The sequence below is a fragment of the Harmonia axyridis genome, chromosome 1, assembly GCF_914767665.1.
Source record: "Harmonia axyridis chromosome 1, icHarAxyr1.1, whole genome shotgun sequence".
NCBI lineage: Eukaryota > Metazoa > Arthropoda > Insecta > Coleoptera > Coccinellidae > Harmonia > Harmonia axyridis.
The window spans coordinates 27,855,040-27,870,531 of record NC_059501.1 but is presented as its reverse complement, the minus strand read 5'-3'; the positions used below and the strand labels follow the sequence as shown (position 1 = coordinate 27,870,531).

The following is a 15,492-nucleotide window of genomic DNA, read 5'->3' as shown; positions in this document are numbered from 1 at the left end:
AAATTTACCTAGCGTAACAGCGTAGTGAAGTGCAGTACATCCATTACTATCTATTATGTCACAAGATGCACCACACAACGTTAGTAGTGTGTCGATACAGTCGGTATGTCCTCTTGATGCTGCACAATGTAAAGCTGTTAAACCATCTTTATCAGCAGCTTCTACTGGACTACCAGCCCTAATGAGTGCCAAAATAGCCTTTGCTGATCCTGCACTTGCCGCCCAGAGGAGTGGTTGTCTTCCATCGCCATCTTCGACTTTAACATCTATACCGTTGGTGGTGAGCAGGGTCTTTAGCACTTGAAATCCAAGGGAGGAGTCCTTTTCATTCTATAAAGATATAATAATCAATCAATTAAGTTTTTAGTGGGAAAATAACAATGAGGACTCAAAATAAATAAAAAATACTGCGAAATTTTTACCATGTTTAGTACCTGTACCTGGGATGTCTGAATAAAAATTCTAGAAATCTGAAATTCATTACTCAAAAACTTTGAATGCTAAGTTTTGAATTGGGAATTCACAATTAAGGGTTGTTACGTTGGCTGTTTCTAAATCTTCTTCATATAATTTTGTTGATTTTTTTGAATCAGTCGAATAGTCATTATTCCGAACTATCTAACACGTGTTTGAGAAATCTGTTACCCAACCGGAAATTTTGAAGCCAGATGTTTCTATTGCTTCAGAAACTTTTTCGAGTAGCATTTTTGGATATTTCTTATGACCGAGCAATCCTAGCATCCGTTGGCATAAGGAAGAGTTTTGGTAGAATGTGTTCAACCATGATACTTAAATTCAACCTCTGATGTCAATATAATTCGAATTTCAAGGTTATATTTGAAAAGCGACCCCCTAGAAATTATTTCTATATTGATGTTGCCGATTGAAGCAATGAATGATGCTGAGTTGTAAATAATGAACGGAAACTCATTAGAGACCTTCTTTCCATTGAAACATTTCTCTGAATTGTTGTTATATTGAGAGGGTGGTTTGTTTGCAGCCCTAATGACTCCCCTAGCTGCGCCAGTGTATCACTCTTGAAAGTGACTCCGTTGGCGAATAGAGTTGAATTTTTAGGGGAAAATCTGTTTTTACTGGTTTGACCCAGTACTTATTGAGTGAACTGTTATTAGAAATACTCACCCCACCACACATTTGGGCAGCATAATGCAGAGGGTAGCCCCTGTGGACATCTGGGGTGGATACTGGAGCCCCTGCCGCAATCACAGATCGTAACGCCTCTGTTTCACCGCAGACTGCAATTGGAGTAAATCAGGTTAGGAGGTGAGGTATGTCCTCTTAATGGGATGTAAATTGCGTGCTACACCACTGGTGAAACAAACCGGTCCTATCGCAATATCGTACTTTCGATTTTACACAAATGCAAATTTGAGCTTTCCATTGTGGTATGTCGAGGTGGTATGAAAATTTCGCTGGGAGTTTTCGTGCCATTATTAGAGCACATTGTTTGGAAATTCTGACATACAATTTTTCGAAAACTGTATTTTCAATGGAGAATTTAATAGTTATTTATGCAACAAGTGCAAAAAGTGAATGTCTATTACACTAGACATGAAACACGTCGAGTGCAATAAACAATTTTTGCACGAGTTGCATACAACATTTTTTCTACGTTCATGCAAAAAGCAAAAAATGATTTATTGAGGTGCGGCACTAGGTGTAGGAAAATGAAAAGCGCAACTTGAACACTTTATTATTAATATCGGATCAGTTTTGATTAAGGAGTTATTCTCGGGAAGGCATTGTTTGTTTATCTCTGGCTGCTAACATTAACACAAAATAATATAAAATATGTAACTGTTTAAAACTATTGCCAATCTCACAGCATATCTGATAGATATGTAGTGGGTTTGAACGTTTTTGTTTGTCATGATGACAGCACGTTGAAGTAGAATGACAGATGAGTGCAATAAAAACTTTATTGCACTACTGCAATAAAGAACTTCTTTTTCCACTAAATATAGTTCAATAAAGTTATGCTTTTTGCATGAATGTAGAAAAAATAGATTATAGCGTGTGTCGGATCTCATTTCAAGGGAGTAAATAAACATTTTTTGATAATTTTTGTTGTTGTGATGATGTGTATAGGGTAATCCGAAGCAAATTAAAATTATTTTCATGAATAAAGGGTGTTCGAAAAAACAAAGATATAGATCGAAGCTACACTTTTTTCAATGTACAAACCTGTATATGAATTAAAAATGAAAAGATAAGCTCAAATAATAATGAGAAAAATTGAAAATATGGATTTTTCAATTGGTAATTGAAGAAGAAACCAGTTACGCAGCCGATAAAGACAACGTTTTTTCGAGCAGACATATTGGCTACTCCTATACAGAAAAAAAAACTGGATTGTCTATAGAAAGATCATATTTAATCTTCTAACATAAACTAGAAATAATGGCCAAAAACTTCTGCAGTATAGACACCCAGTATTTTTATATTATGTTAAACGTGAAAATTAATTTCAAAACTATGTTTATTAGATTACCTACACCTAAACCATATAGTTTTTCAGGGGGATACCATTTTAAATAAGAGACCAGTTGGCTATTATTTGTAGTAAGATGATCACTGTGAATAATCCAGAATTATTATTTTTTTCTGTATAGGAGTAGCCAATTAGTCTGCTCAAAATAAAAACATTGTTTTTATCGGCGGCGTACCAAGTTTCTTCATTAATTAAAAATTAATAACTCCATATTTTAAATTTTTCGCCATTTCCTCATAAATAGTGCTAAGGTATAAAGTTAATTGAAGAAACTCATCATTATTTGAGCTAACCATTTCATTTTTTAACATGTTACATTGAAAAAAATGTAACTTTGGTCTACATTTTTGTTTTCGAAATTTAAATTGTTTACTCGCTTAAAATGAGATCCGCTTCTGTGGTGTGCCACCCGCTATAAAATACCTTATAGTAACTTTTAAAATTCCAATGATGATATCTAGATTTACGAAGTGGTGACAATCAAAAAAAGTAATGATGTAAATAAAAATATTTAAATTGAATAAAATCGAATAGATATGACTTTAAGCTGAATATTTTTTATGCGTAGCCCTGTATGAAAGCACTACTTCATATCTTTCAACCAAGGGGTGCAAAATTAGATCGACTAATTATATGTATTCAGCGTGTTTTACCCATCAGATTGATCAAACCTAAAATTGAATAAAAACCTTGTCTTCAGTTCTCTGGAAATTGTATCCTTGTAAATTACGTAACGTCAATAGTTTTGTCATTGTCGATTTCATTTTTGTTCCTTTCGATTGTGTGATTTTTTCTACGTCCAGTTGAAAGTCTAGGTCTTCCATTCTTTGAAAGATTTATGCATGGTAAACCTTCCTCACGTTGTGCTATTGTACGATATATTGTTACATTGTTATTTTCAAAAATTCAAAAAATTTGAGCTTCAGGTATTTGCCCACCTAAATTATAAACATTACTCTGATATCCAATTCATCAGATATTACGAAGCAATCGATCTCGTAATCTGCACTGCCATGAGAAATTTTTGATAGACGACTCGACAATTTAAATTTTTTTCTTACAGTTGAAATTTGTAACAAAAATTTTGAGACATACGTTATGTGAGTAGCCAATGGAAGTTTTCACAACACAGCAATCAGGAGTTGAAAATTCAATTCAATTTAATTAAAAAAAAAACAATTCTACAACCGAATAATCATTATCACTAATCATTGGTGCTTGTTAATACAAAGGACACTCAATAGGATATTCCAATTACATACGAAAAAAGTTCTTATTGATGAAATGTCATACCTTAACTCTTCAACCGTTGTTTATGATACCTATATTTGCCTCTAAGATACATAAGACCTCGAACATATACTCATCATGCAAGTAGAACTTTCCGAACCACACTATCTGAAGCATATGTTCGTAGGTAAACAGAGCTGCGTCATTTCACATTTGATACATCGACATGCAAGTAAATAACGTCAAATCAACAGAGAAAAAACTCAATTGATTGATGTAACCTTTTGTTGTATAACTAACAGCCACTTGACGTGACCTAGCCCTTGACGTCTCTGGTCATCAGGACTGAAACTAACCTAGACCGATTGACCTTTTCCAATTCAATCAGATTTTGAGTAATGGAAAAGTTCTGACTTTTGTGAAGAAATGAAACGTCGGAAATTGCTCTCGAAAAAAGAAATTAATGGGTGAATTAACATATGGTATTCGAATGCAAATAATTCAATATTCGTTGAATATAAACTCTTTCAAGAAAGGTGAAGGTTACTATAAGTTATGTTCAATTTGAGGTTTAGTGTTAATCTAGCGAGATGATTATTAATTTCACGAGAAAAGTGAATATTACCGCTTTCATATAAATCATGAGATATTCGGCCAAACAGAGACCTCAAAAAATGTGTCAATTTGATCAATTCGTTACACAATTGAGTTAATAAAAGTAAGAAAACAAGCTATGTGAGTGTCCTTCAATTGAAAGTACATATATTTCTTCAGAATACTTTGCAACTTTCTCACAACAAAATACAGTACTGAATCTCATCTAAAATGGGAAGGCAGGTTGTTCCATCCACATATGAGTCAGGCCTTGAAAACTATATCTTTGTATACTACATATACAGTTTGTCTTTCTATACTATACAAAAACGTTATTGGTAAACGTAACCAACTTCACATATTTTCAACCATCGATCGTCTTGATCCTTTATCGTTGTATGTTGTATGCTTTTTAACTAACTTCATAAATTCTACTGATATAATATCATTTCATTTATTTTATTCTAAATTTCATATACTGAAATTTTATTTATAACGCATTAAGAAATGACGATTTAGATATATAATTTTCATCAGCATTATAAAGTACCATAAATAACTCTTCAGTGCTATCAAGTTAGCATGGAAATATCTATTATTTTCAAGAAAAGACTGAAGCAATAAGAAAAATATCTCCATATACAGCTTCGCCAGCAATATGTTTGAAATTTTAGGTTTTTCATATAACTTGAAGTTTTATATGAGCTAGTAAGAAATACTAGTTCATTGTGAATAATTTACGGTATTTTCAGATGATGTTCCGATGAGTCTAGAAATTCAGTGAGATGAATGAGAAATCATCCAATAAAAATTGAGGTTTTTCAATGACAAACTTTGTTCAAATAATTCGGGTAAAAATCTAGTCAAGGTTGAAGGACGTAACATTCATATTATTGTTAATTTAACAGCAATTTTGTGTTTGAATTGAAAACATATATCTGAAAATATTCTTATTTTTCCATTTTGTTAACTGTTTCATTTGAGTAATACATATATTCTAGAGGAGGAAAAAATAACCTGAAATGCAAATTTTGCATGGTTGTTTTTTCTATTTAGCAACTTTTCGATATAAAATCCTCAATTCTTCCTCGCCATTCTTTTTATTCTTTTTTTAGCCCATGAATATTTTTAATACCAATGCTCCTTCATTGGAGACAATAAACCAGAACGGATATGAGTTTATATGGGTCTTATCAATCGAAAATGGCAACCTTCACCTATACGGACATTGGTAGAAATATGCAAATAACAGTAGTTAGTGAAAAAAGGGCACGCGATGTCTATAATAGGTAGTAGAGATGGACAATCTATGCAGTTGGAAATGGGGCCAGCACATGCCTATGTTTAGAGAATAAAACTCGTGAATTCCTTAGAAAAAGCGGTGACTCATATTTCCTTGAAATTATCCAAGCAAGAAAAATTGATATTATCATTATTTTAGGATCCTATCATGAGGAATTCAACCATAAAAAAAATGGAAAATAAGTAAGAAGTAGAATTATTTGTGGTTTCATATTATTTTTTCTTAGTTTTTTCGAGATATTTTGGAAACCATTGGAAATATTCTAGAACTGTTCACACCAACACACTCATCCCTGAATAACGTTACTTTTTTTTAAATTAAGCCACCCTGTATTTAACGACATAATGTCAAAAATTCAATAGCAATATAAAAATAAGAAAATATGGTGGTCAGTTCTTCCAACATTCAAGGATCTTTCAGCCATTTTGCCGTTGATTAAAAATAATAATGGTGGTGGTAGCACACATTAGCAGTACAAGATACAAAAACAAAATCTACTCAAAATACAACTGGTTTTCCTCATAAAACACGCTCTATTGGTTTCAGAGAAGATGTCTAAGCAAATCAGGATTCAGGATATAAAATGAAAAATTCGAGAAAAGCATTGATGAAGGTCAGGAGCTTCAGCGAGCTTCTTCATGTTCATAGATTCTTGGAATTTCATGTTTTATCAACTTGTCTGAATAGAACTTACGATATTATGTATGCATTTTATATAGGAAATTTTTAACAATTGTAATTTTTTGAAATTACCCATTTTATACTATCTTGGAAAAAAATCCAGTGGAGATTTAGGTTTGACTGAACAATAAACAATAAGTAATAAGCGTGAAAAAGTTTCTGATTTCATGATTTATTTCAATTCTTCTCAGTACTGTTCAAAAATCAATGAAAATGGAATATTTACCAGTGGCCCAATGCACAACTGTGTGCTTCTCGTTATCAACAGCATTAACGTCGGCATTGTTGGCAAGAAGAAAGGTTACCAATGGCATGTTACCAGCGATGACAGCGAGATGAAGGGGAGTGAAACCATCTTCATCCTTACTTTCAACGAGCTCTGGAGCTGCCATGACTAGATAATCCGCAACTTGGGCTGATCTTTTGTTGTTGCTAGTGGAACAGTAGTGCAAGGCAGTTTTTTTGGTTCTGTCTCTTTCGTATAGAAGAGGACGCTGAAATTGAATTAAGTGTAGGTATTTAAGCTGACATAACACAAGTTAAAACATCCACCTTCGGATATTATTGAAGACCTTACTTTTTATATTCTACTAAAACTGAACAAATTGAATTCTGCATTAATGGGTCATTATGGAGATTTGTAAATTTCAAAACACTAAAAAGTTGTAAGTGTCGTTAACGATGATGTGAATTTGGGCACTCCATATTCTTTCAAGACTAATGTGTCTATAAAACTAGACAGCATTCAATTTTATTTCAGTTAATAACAACTTTGTCATTTCCTTCCAACCTTTTTCATTCGAGCTCTGAATAATAACAATAGTCCTTCATTGATATACTGCAAAAAGCTGTTCTTTTAGGTACTGTAAGGCCGGTGAAGAAATTCCGAGGAGGCGACGGACAGGTCCAAGGATCGGTGTGAACGCGTGGAAGAGGACCAGAGGACCCACAATGAACGGAAATGACTGAATTTTTCCTTCTTATATTTTAAATAATGATTGAATGTTCTCTTTATCGGGAAGTGAGAAAGACGACTGCGAGGGGATTTCTCTCTAAGCTAATAGGCTAAAGTCTTCATTGCACCCAGCAGGAATATCTGAATTATTAGGTAAAAAGTTGCAGAAAAGAATTATATCATTATATGTGAAATAACAAGCAAAAATGAAATATAAAATTACTATCCGAAACCTAACCAAACACATCCACTTCCAGTCTATTACCACTTTACAATGGGTCTCGCTCGAGCAAATTAGTGCAGGATGTAGGCAAATAAAAGGTAGAAACCTTCCTTGTGGACGACAACCTAGGGAACTAAAAACTATCTGCGATGATCTATTCTGCCACTAAGTAGATTCTGAGCAAATTTGGCATACTGCACCTCTTGTTTTCGAACTAACGACGATATTCCCAAATCATTCATGATGTCAAACAAATTAGCTCCACGCTCTGGATACCTACCAGTCCGTAAGTTCTACAAAAATTTCCTATGAATGCGCTTCAGAGAGAGACTTCCATATTCCATCTAACTATTGACAAGATTGAAGTATAAACCTATGAGCATCGACAGTTCATTTAATTCTTTTGTGCTTCTGAGTACAAAGCCTAAAGCTCAACTGGCTTATGCACACAACTTCTTGATATGGGTAGTGAAGGCGAAGGCAGAATCTCCATCACACATTTCATTTTTATTTGATTATAATAATCCAATTTTTACTACTACTAGTGCATGTGACCTAGAAACACTTTTTCACCTTCAAGTTTAGTCCGTTAAGGAAAAGCCAATACGAAGTCGTACTGCAGGTTGGCTTGAAGCAACATCAAATCTGAAGCATTACTTATAAAGGGTGTTTTTTTTTAGAGCTATAGAACTTTAACTTGCAATAAGACAACGATGGATTATTCGATTGACATTAATTTCATTTATCCGCAAGATAATCTTGTGGCATTACATTTCAAACATGATTTCTGGCATATGATCGCCACGGCTGGCTCGGATGTAGTCCAATCTGAACGTCCAATTTTCGATGACTTTTTCCAACATTTGTGACCGTATATCGGCAATAACACGGCGAATGTTGTCTTCCAAATGGTCAAGGCTTATCCGCATAGACCAATGACTTTACAAAGCCCCACAGAAAAGAGTCTAGTGGTGTTGAATCACAAGATTCACAGGTCCAAAACGTGAAATTAGGCAGTCACCAAACGTGTCTTTCAATAAATCGATTGTGGCACGAACTGTGCGCCGTCTTGTTGGAACCACAGCTCCTGGACATCATGATTGTTCAATTCTGGAATGAAAAAGTTAGTAATCATTGCTCTATACCGATCACCATTGACTGTAACGTTCTGGCCATAATCGTTTTTGAAGAAGTACGGACCAATGATTCCACCAGCCCATAAAGCGCACCAAACAGTCAGTTTTTCTGGATGTAACGGTGTTTCGACATACACTTGAGGATTAGCTTCACTCCAAATGTGGCAGTTTTGTTTGTTGATGTAGCCATTCAACCAGAAGATAAAATGGACGTAGTGCGCGATACGTATTCCGCACAGAGCCATTATTTTCGAAATAAAATTGCACTATTTGCAAGCGTTGTTCAGGCGTGAGTCTATTCATAATGAATTGCCAAACCAAACTGAGAATAAATCATTTGACAGCTGCTAAATCGGTCGCCATCTTGAACAGTAATGCCAACTTAAAGTTATATACTTCGAAAAAAACACCCTATATTTAGGTAGATCTTTACTCCATCCATTTCCATTAGCGTAATGAGGGGAGAATTATTGGGAAAATAACCCCCCGACCATTGATAAGAAGAAATAAGAAAGATTTGTAAGTACTTGTTAGAAAAAAATTATGAATAATTGAAAGATGAGTCAACTCTTATTATGACACTGACACCATCAGTATATGCTAAAGCTGAACAACCGAGAAAGACCAGCTCTAAATCTAAATGGATGTAATTCTTCCAATAAATTCAGTTCTGCACGTCCAGACTGCCATTCATAAAGAACAGGATGTCTTAGAATTTTAAGGCTAGGTTAAAATTTCGAACATCCCAGTTAAGTAAGGTCAAAAATTTCTGATGGATCATGGATCCTGAGTTATACCTACCCAAATGAAATTTAATTTTTTAACGGACAAAATCAGTTCTATGGTTCCAGTCATAAATATGAAATTTTGTTTTATCAATAATTGAGAAATTACCAATCCATTCAAACGGTTATTTAAAAATTAGTAGCGAAATAGCAAATCGTTAAAGTACATTCCAAATAGATAATTACCTAAAATCTGATTTATTCCATGTAAATAATATTGAACTCAGATTCTGCTCACTCTATAGTTAGGGGAGGTTCTTTAGAAACTGCATAATTCAATATGTTTATCAAAACAAACCTGCCAAAAATATAACCTCACTTAATTTTTGTATCACTGAAACATTCCATCAATTTGTCTTCGAACCCCAAATGTGTACAATATGGAATTATCTAATTCAATTCATTCAATAGTTTATGGTTTAAAGCACAACACAAGATCCACAATCTCAAACTATGACGAATTTAACTAAACTTCAACGTTTCTTGTTTTGAGGTTGCTATGACATTGCACCTTCAATCATTTGGGGTGAATTTCCTTTATGGCATGCATTAATGTTTTGTCGTCGTCTGGGGATGTCATCGTGTTCAATATTTATGCAACACGCATATTTCTGGAGGTTTATATCATCGGAAAATACACCTTGAATTTATAGCGAAGGTCAATATGTCCAGTATGACATCAGAATTTAATGGGAGAATATTTCCCTTTGTCCTCCTGAATTTCTATAGGAACATCTGATGGCTTCAATTGAATTTCTCACAGAAAAATATTCAAACAACATAAAAATATTAGGTTTCTCAAACATTATGGTTAGTTTATTATTAAAATTGATTGGAATGTTTCGTTTCACCCCATGTACTCGAAGAAAAGTACAAGCTCAAATTCTAAAAAACTTCTATCAATTTCCATATTTAGATATCAATTAAATTGTGATCTATAAATCAAATTTCACGAAAAAGTGGAATATTTCCCATTACTTCGTAAAATACTTCCAATAATTAAACATAGCGTGTTGCAGAATGGAAAACTTCCAGAAGAGCACCGACTTATTGGATTTTTATTCATGCACCTATTGTACCCTTGCAGACCCAAAACTAGATATAATTATACCAGGTGATTTTTTCAAGTTGAATGAAACCTTGAAAGGAAAAAATCTTCAAGAAAATTGTTTCGATTGAATAGTAGATGGTTTTAAACTATTCCTTTCAACGTTAGAAAACCTTCTGCGTATAAAGATAGACGGCTCGAAGGATTTCAAATAAAAGAGATCCATTTCGTTTGTTTCAATTGATACTTCCTTTTTAATTGATGGGAAGTATTTTGAACCGAAAACACAAATAACAAATAATTTCGCAATTTTCAAATAATCAATGACAGTACCTACATGTGCTTAAAACAAACAGTTGAGCAGGATAATCATTTGAAATAATTTTGTCGTACCATGAATAATTCGCTTATATTGACCAATATTGAAAGTTGGATATAACCCGTGATTTAAACGGACGGTTAGACGAATGATCGAAATCTGCTGAAACAAAAATAGTGCCTGCTTTCCTACGAAAACTTTTTTAGGAATTTTGTCATATATAAATTGTGGAATTCGAAAGTTGCAGACAAGTTTATATTAGGAATTTCTTATTCTTTTCTTCATATACCAACATTCAAATCATACTAATGTTTATTCAACATCTGATACAGCATAGTTTTGCCTTTTTGATACATATCATATCCTTTTCTGATGAAAATAATCCGAAATTCAAATCAAACTTGGTCAACGTAGAAAAAATTGACGAAAAAGTAAGGTGAGAATTTTGTTGGAAAACTCAAGAACTCAAATATCTCGGAAACTGTAGATTTTCGGTTATCAATAAATATGGCTCAATCGATAGCAAATAAGTGATACTAACACCTCCTGAAAGCTGAAATTCTGAAACACCCTGTATACGTATAACCGCTTATGGTTCATAAGAGAAATCCATTTTCAATATCTATAGGTACATTGTTCATATTTAATTCTTTTTTTTAAATTTTTCCATCGCGAGTATTGAATGTCAATATATGTATGCTCTTCGACTAATGCATTAAGTTCTAAAAATGAATATAAAGAATATAATGACTCATTAGTGTTCAACTTTTCCAATATCTGATCACTTAAAATGTGCTTTTCATTATTTCTGAAATATTGAATCAATATCCTATTTCATTCATAGACTTACTTTTGTTTACACACTGAATTATTCCCATTAAAGCGGTAACCTTAGCCTGACCACTTGTGGGTGAAGTAGCACACAAACTTATCGATGTTCTTGAGAGGGGTTGCGAACACATTTGCAGTTTGACACACTGACCCAATCTCAAGTTTTTCATGAGCCAGTAGGGCGCCTATAGGCAAGGGTGCACCGGAAAAACTATTTTATCAGACTTATCGCCTGAAGACGGTTAACCTTATTCTTGAATAGTTTCCAAGTATTGTTAAACAGGTTTGAAACTGAAAGAATATTCAGACATACATGGAAACAAATTGATGAATAGAAATTTCTTCAATATTTAGGAAATTTATAGGATTCAAAAAAAGCTTGAGATGTTGCTTCGCATTCGCCATTTTGTAACAACATATATCAACTACTCTATAGGACAATAATTCCTCAACAAATTCAAACGAAATTTCTAGATATAATTCAACTTCAAATAATAACTATCGAAAACTTCATATTCAGTTTATTAAATCGAGAAAATATTAACCAATGGAAATAATTGTGGATGATTTTTCAAATTTTCATTAATTTAAATTATGAATTCAAGAAGAATATCGAAAAAATATTACCCAATATTACCGTGACTACAAAACCAACGGATTTGAGAATTTAGGTAAGTATATTAAAATACCAATTTCAAGCTTCGTGCAGAATTTCAAGCTGATCACATCATCAAAAACATAGAAAATGGAATAACAATTTCAAGATTCGTGCATTTTTGCAGGAAATTACCCCATATTTACGTGATCACAATACCAACAAAGTTGAAATTCTGGATGCTATATAAATAACAAATAATGTTCCGTACGAAATTTCAAACTGATCACATCATCAAAATCAGAAAATTCACGGAGATTATTGGAAATGAAATACCCAATATTTCTGTGATTATAAAGGGTATTTTTTTAAAGCTATAGAACTTTAAATTGCAATAAAACAATGATGGATTATTCTATTGACATGAATTTCATTTATTCGCAAGATAATCTTGTGGCATTACATTTTGAATATGATTTCTGGCATATGACCGCCACGGCTGGCTCGGATGAAGTCCAATCTGGACGTCCAATTTTCGATGACTTTTTCCAACATTTGTGGCCGTATATCGGCAATAACACGGCGAATGTTGTCTTCCAAATGGTCAAGGGTTTGTGGCTTATCCGCATGGACCAATGACTTTACATAGCCCCACAGAAAGTATTCTAGCGGTGTTGAATCACAAGATCTTGGAGGCCAATTCACAGGTCCAAAACGTGAAATTATGCGGTCACCAAACGTGTCTTTCAATAAATCGATGGTGGCACGAGCTGTGTGACATGTTGCGCTGTCTTGTTGGAACCACAGCTCCTGGACATCATGGTTGTTCAAATCAGGAATGAAAAAGTTAGTAATCATGGCTCTATACCGATCACCATTGACTGTAACGTTCTGGCCATCATCGTTTTCGAAGGAGTACGGACCAATGATTCCACCTGCCCATAAAGCGCACCAAACAGTCAGTTTTTCTGGATGTAACGGTGTTTTGACATATACTTGAGGATTAGCTTCACTCCAAATGCGGCAATTTTGTTTGTTGACGCATCCATTCAACCAGAAGAGCGCTTCATCGCTAAACAAAATGAAATGAACGTAGTGCGCGATACGTATTCCGCACAGAACCATTATTTTCGAAATAAAATTGCACTATTTGCAAGCGTTGTTCTATTATTTGGATCATACTACCATTTTAATCAAATAAAGATAACAATTATTTAATATTAATTAATCAACTATTTGTCCATTATCAATCGGATATATTGTTTTGTTGTTCGCTCATATACGTCAATTATGTCAACACAATATTAGTATTTTGTGTTACTATTCGATCAGCGCCGTACACACGTTAACCTTTGAAAGAAGACGTATAGTAAAATCCTCAAACAACGGTTTGAGGTCCCGTTCAGGAATCAAATTCAGTCCTGGAACTTATGTTACTAAAATATCGGATGTTTTTTCGATTTTAAGCTTGAATTTTCTATGTTGCCGCAACATAAAATTTCATACGAGGCTTGAAATTTTTATTCTACCAGACAACAAGACAAGGAAAATTTCAACTCTAACCTCTTGTTGCAGAAATATCAGGTTTTCTCGATATCTTCATGATTCTATTAATGTATTATTAATCATCAAGATATTTTGCAACAGTCTCGAAATCGTTAATTTATTTCTACACGCATAATCTAAACATCTAAATATTGGGTATTTTTGTTTCGGTATTCTTCATGAATTTTTTGTTGGTATTGGTTACGCGATCAACATCAATTTTTTTATTTCCCACCAAAAGGCAATTTCATTTGAATCTCAGTTATAAAATTATGCAGAAAACTAAATTTCGAACGGATTTCACCCAGTCGGATTTTTCCTATTAAAAACATCGTGGTCTATGATATCCGAAGGAACTGAAGTTGACCAAGTAATTCCAAATCGAAAATAACAAACATCGTGACAAATTGAAATATAGCACTGTTCGCGGAACGTCACTGACGAAAAGTCAGGAACTTTTGTTTAAATTCGTATTTATATAGTTTTTTTCATTCGACAATTTCCTATCCAGACTATTTCTTTTATGCTCAATCTTAATTCTGTCTTGTGAACTCTAATGACAAGGTAATACTTGTCTGTAACATGCTATGAAAACATTAAAAACCTGATACTTTCGACATGATGTCATTTACCACTTTCTTGGAACAATATTAGAAAACGAAAAAGCATAATGAAAATATATACAGACCATGACACAAATGGAAACACAAGATATAAAAAAAACCTCATAACTCTATTGTATTAAAAAAAGCTATCGAAAATTTCTCAACCTACAAGTTTTTTCAAGAAAGAAGTTATTAGTAGAAATATGAAAATTAGTTGAACGTTCCTTCAATAACAACTCATTTCCTTAATTGTAATTTGATAGAAGAATTTTTTTTTATGCAGATTCATGAGTATTGATGAGCTTTGTAAATATTAATGCCAAAAATTTTAAGTATTCGAACTGTGGACTTATTGCGAAAATTTCATTTCTGAAACACACTTTGTTTGAGAGCGCCTGACGTACGTAATCCATTTTGACTTTGAATTTTTCATAAGTAAGTCGTCCACATTTGGACATAATAATATATAAATTGAGTCAAAATTCAATACCCCAATGTAAATCCTTATACAAATAGCGCGCAAAACTAATATTCCAATGAAAATTTATATTTTAAAAGCTGCCTGAATAAAATTTGATAGTTTATATCTCGTACATAATGGAGACATTTGGTTTACTATTGATGTGAAGAATTATCAAAATTTCTGATCCTCAATTTTTAAATTTACGAAAATAGGACAAAAAAACTTTATTATTGATATAGAAATCTCTCATCATTATTTTAGTATCGAAATTATCATAACATTTCACCGAAGCAGTTGCATCAGCCTCATTTTCGAATAAGTAAGGTCAATCAGCTCAAAAATCGCAAGAAAGTGATACACCTTAAGGATGGAGAGGCTCTTCAATAATCATTCTTAGATTTTCCAGCTCCGAATTTTTATATTCATTCATTGTTCATCTGTCGATGTGTATGTAGCTCATCTGGGATAGCTCCGCATTCACGATAATTTTAACGTTATAATTTTGTCAGAATAAATACTGAAATTCGGCTCTTTTTGTTTTCTTTTCTCTAAGATAATAATTAGTAAATTTCAAATGCCTGCTAAAGGAACGAAAACTCCAAAGGGTGATAGTGATGAGCTCAATTCTCGTGTTAGCAAGATGGAGGAAGCACTTCAATCCGAACTG

At 33.4% G+C, this 15,492-nt stretch overlaps 1 protein-coding gene across 2 annotated transcripts in view; it reads right to left on the bottom strand.

The window, feature by feature from the left end:
- LOC123675592 (ankycorbin) overlaps positions 1–15,492 on the bottom strand; it is a 48,019-nt gene that overhangs the window by 12,440 nt on the left and 20,087 nt on the right. The window contains exons 3-5 of one of the 2 annotated variants that reach the window (XM_045610988.1): positions 6,547–6,814; positions 1,144–1,256; positions 9–330 (exon numbers count right to left, since the gene is read on the bottom strand). In XM_045610988.1, the coding sequence (XP_045466944.1) occupies positions 9–330; positions 1,144–1,256; positions 6,547–6,814 (703 nt within the window). Of the gene's footprint in view, positions 1–8; positions 331–1,143; positions 1,257–3,805; positions 3,945–6,546; positions 6,815–15,492 lie in introns of those variants that run through there. The other variant, XM_045610995.1, reaches the window with a different exon arrangement.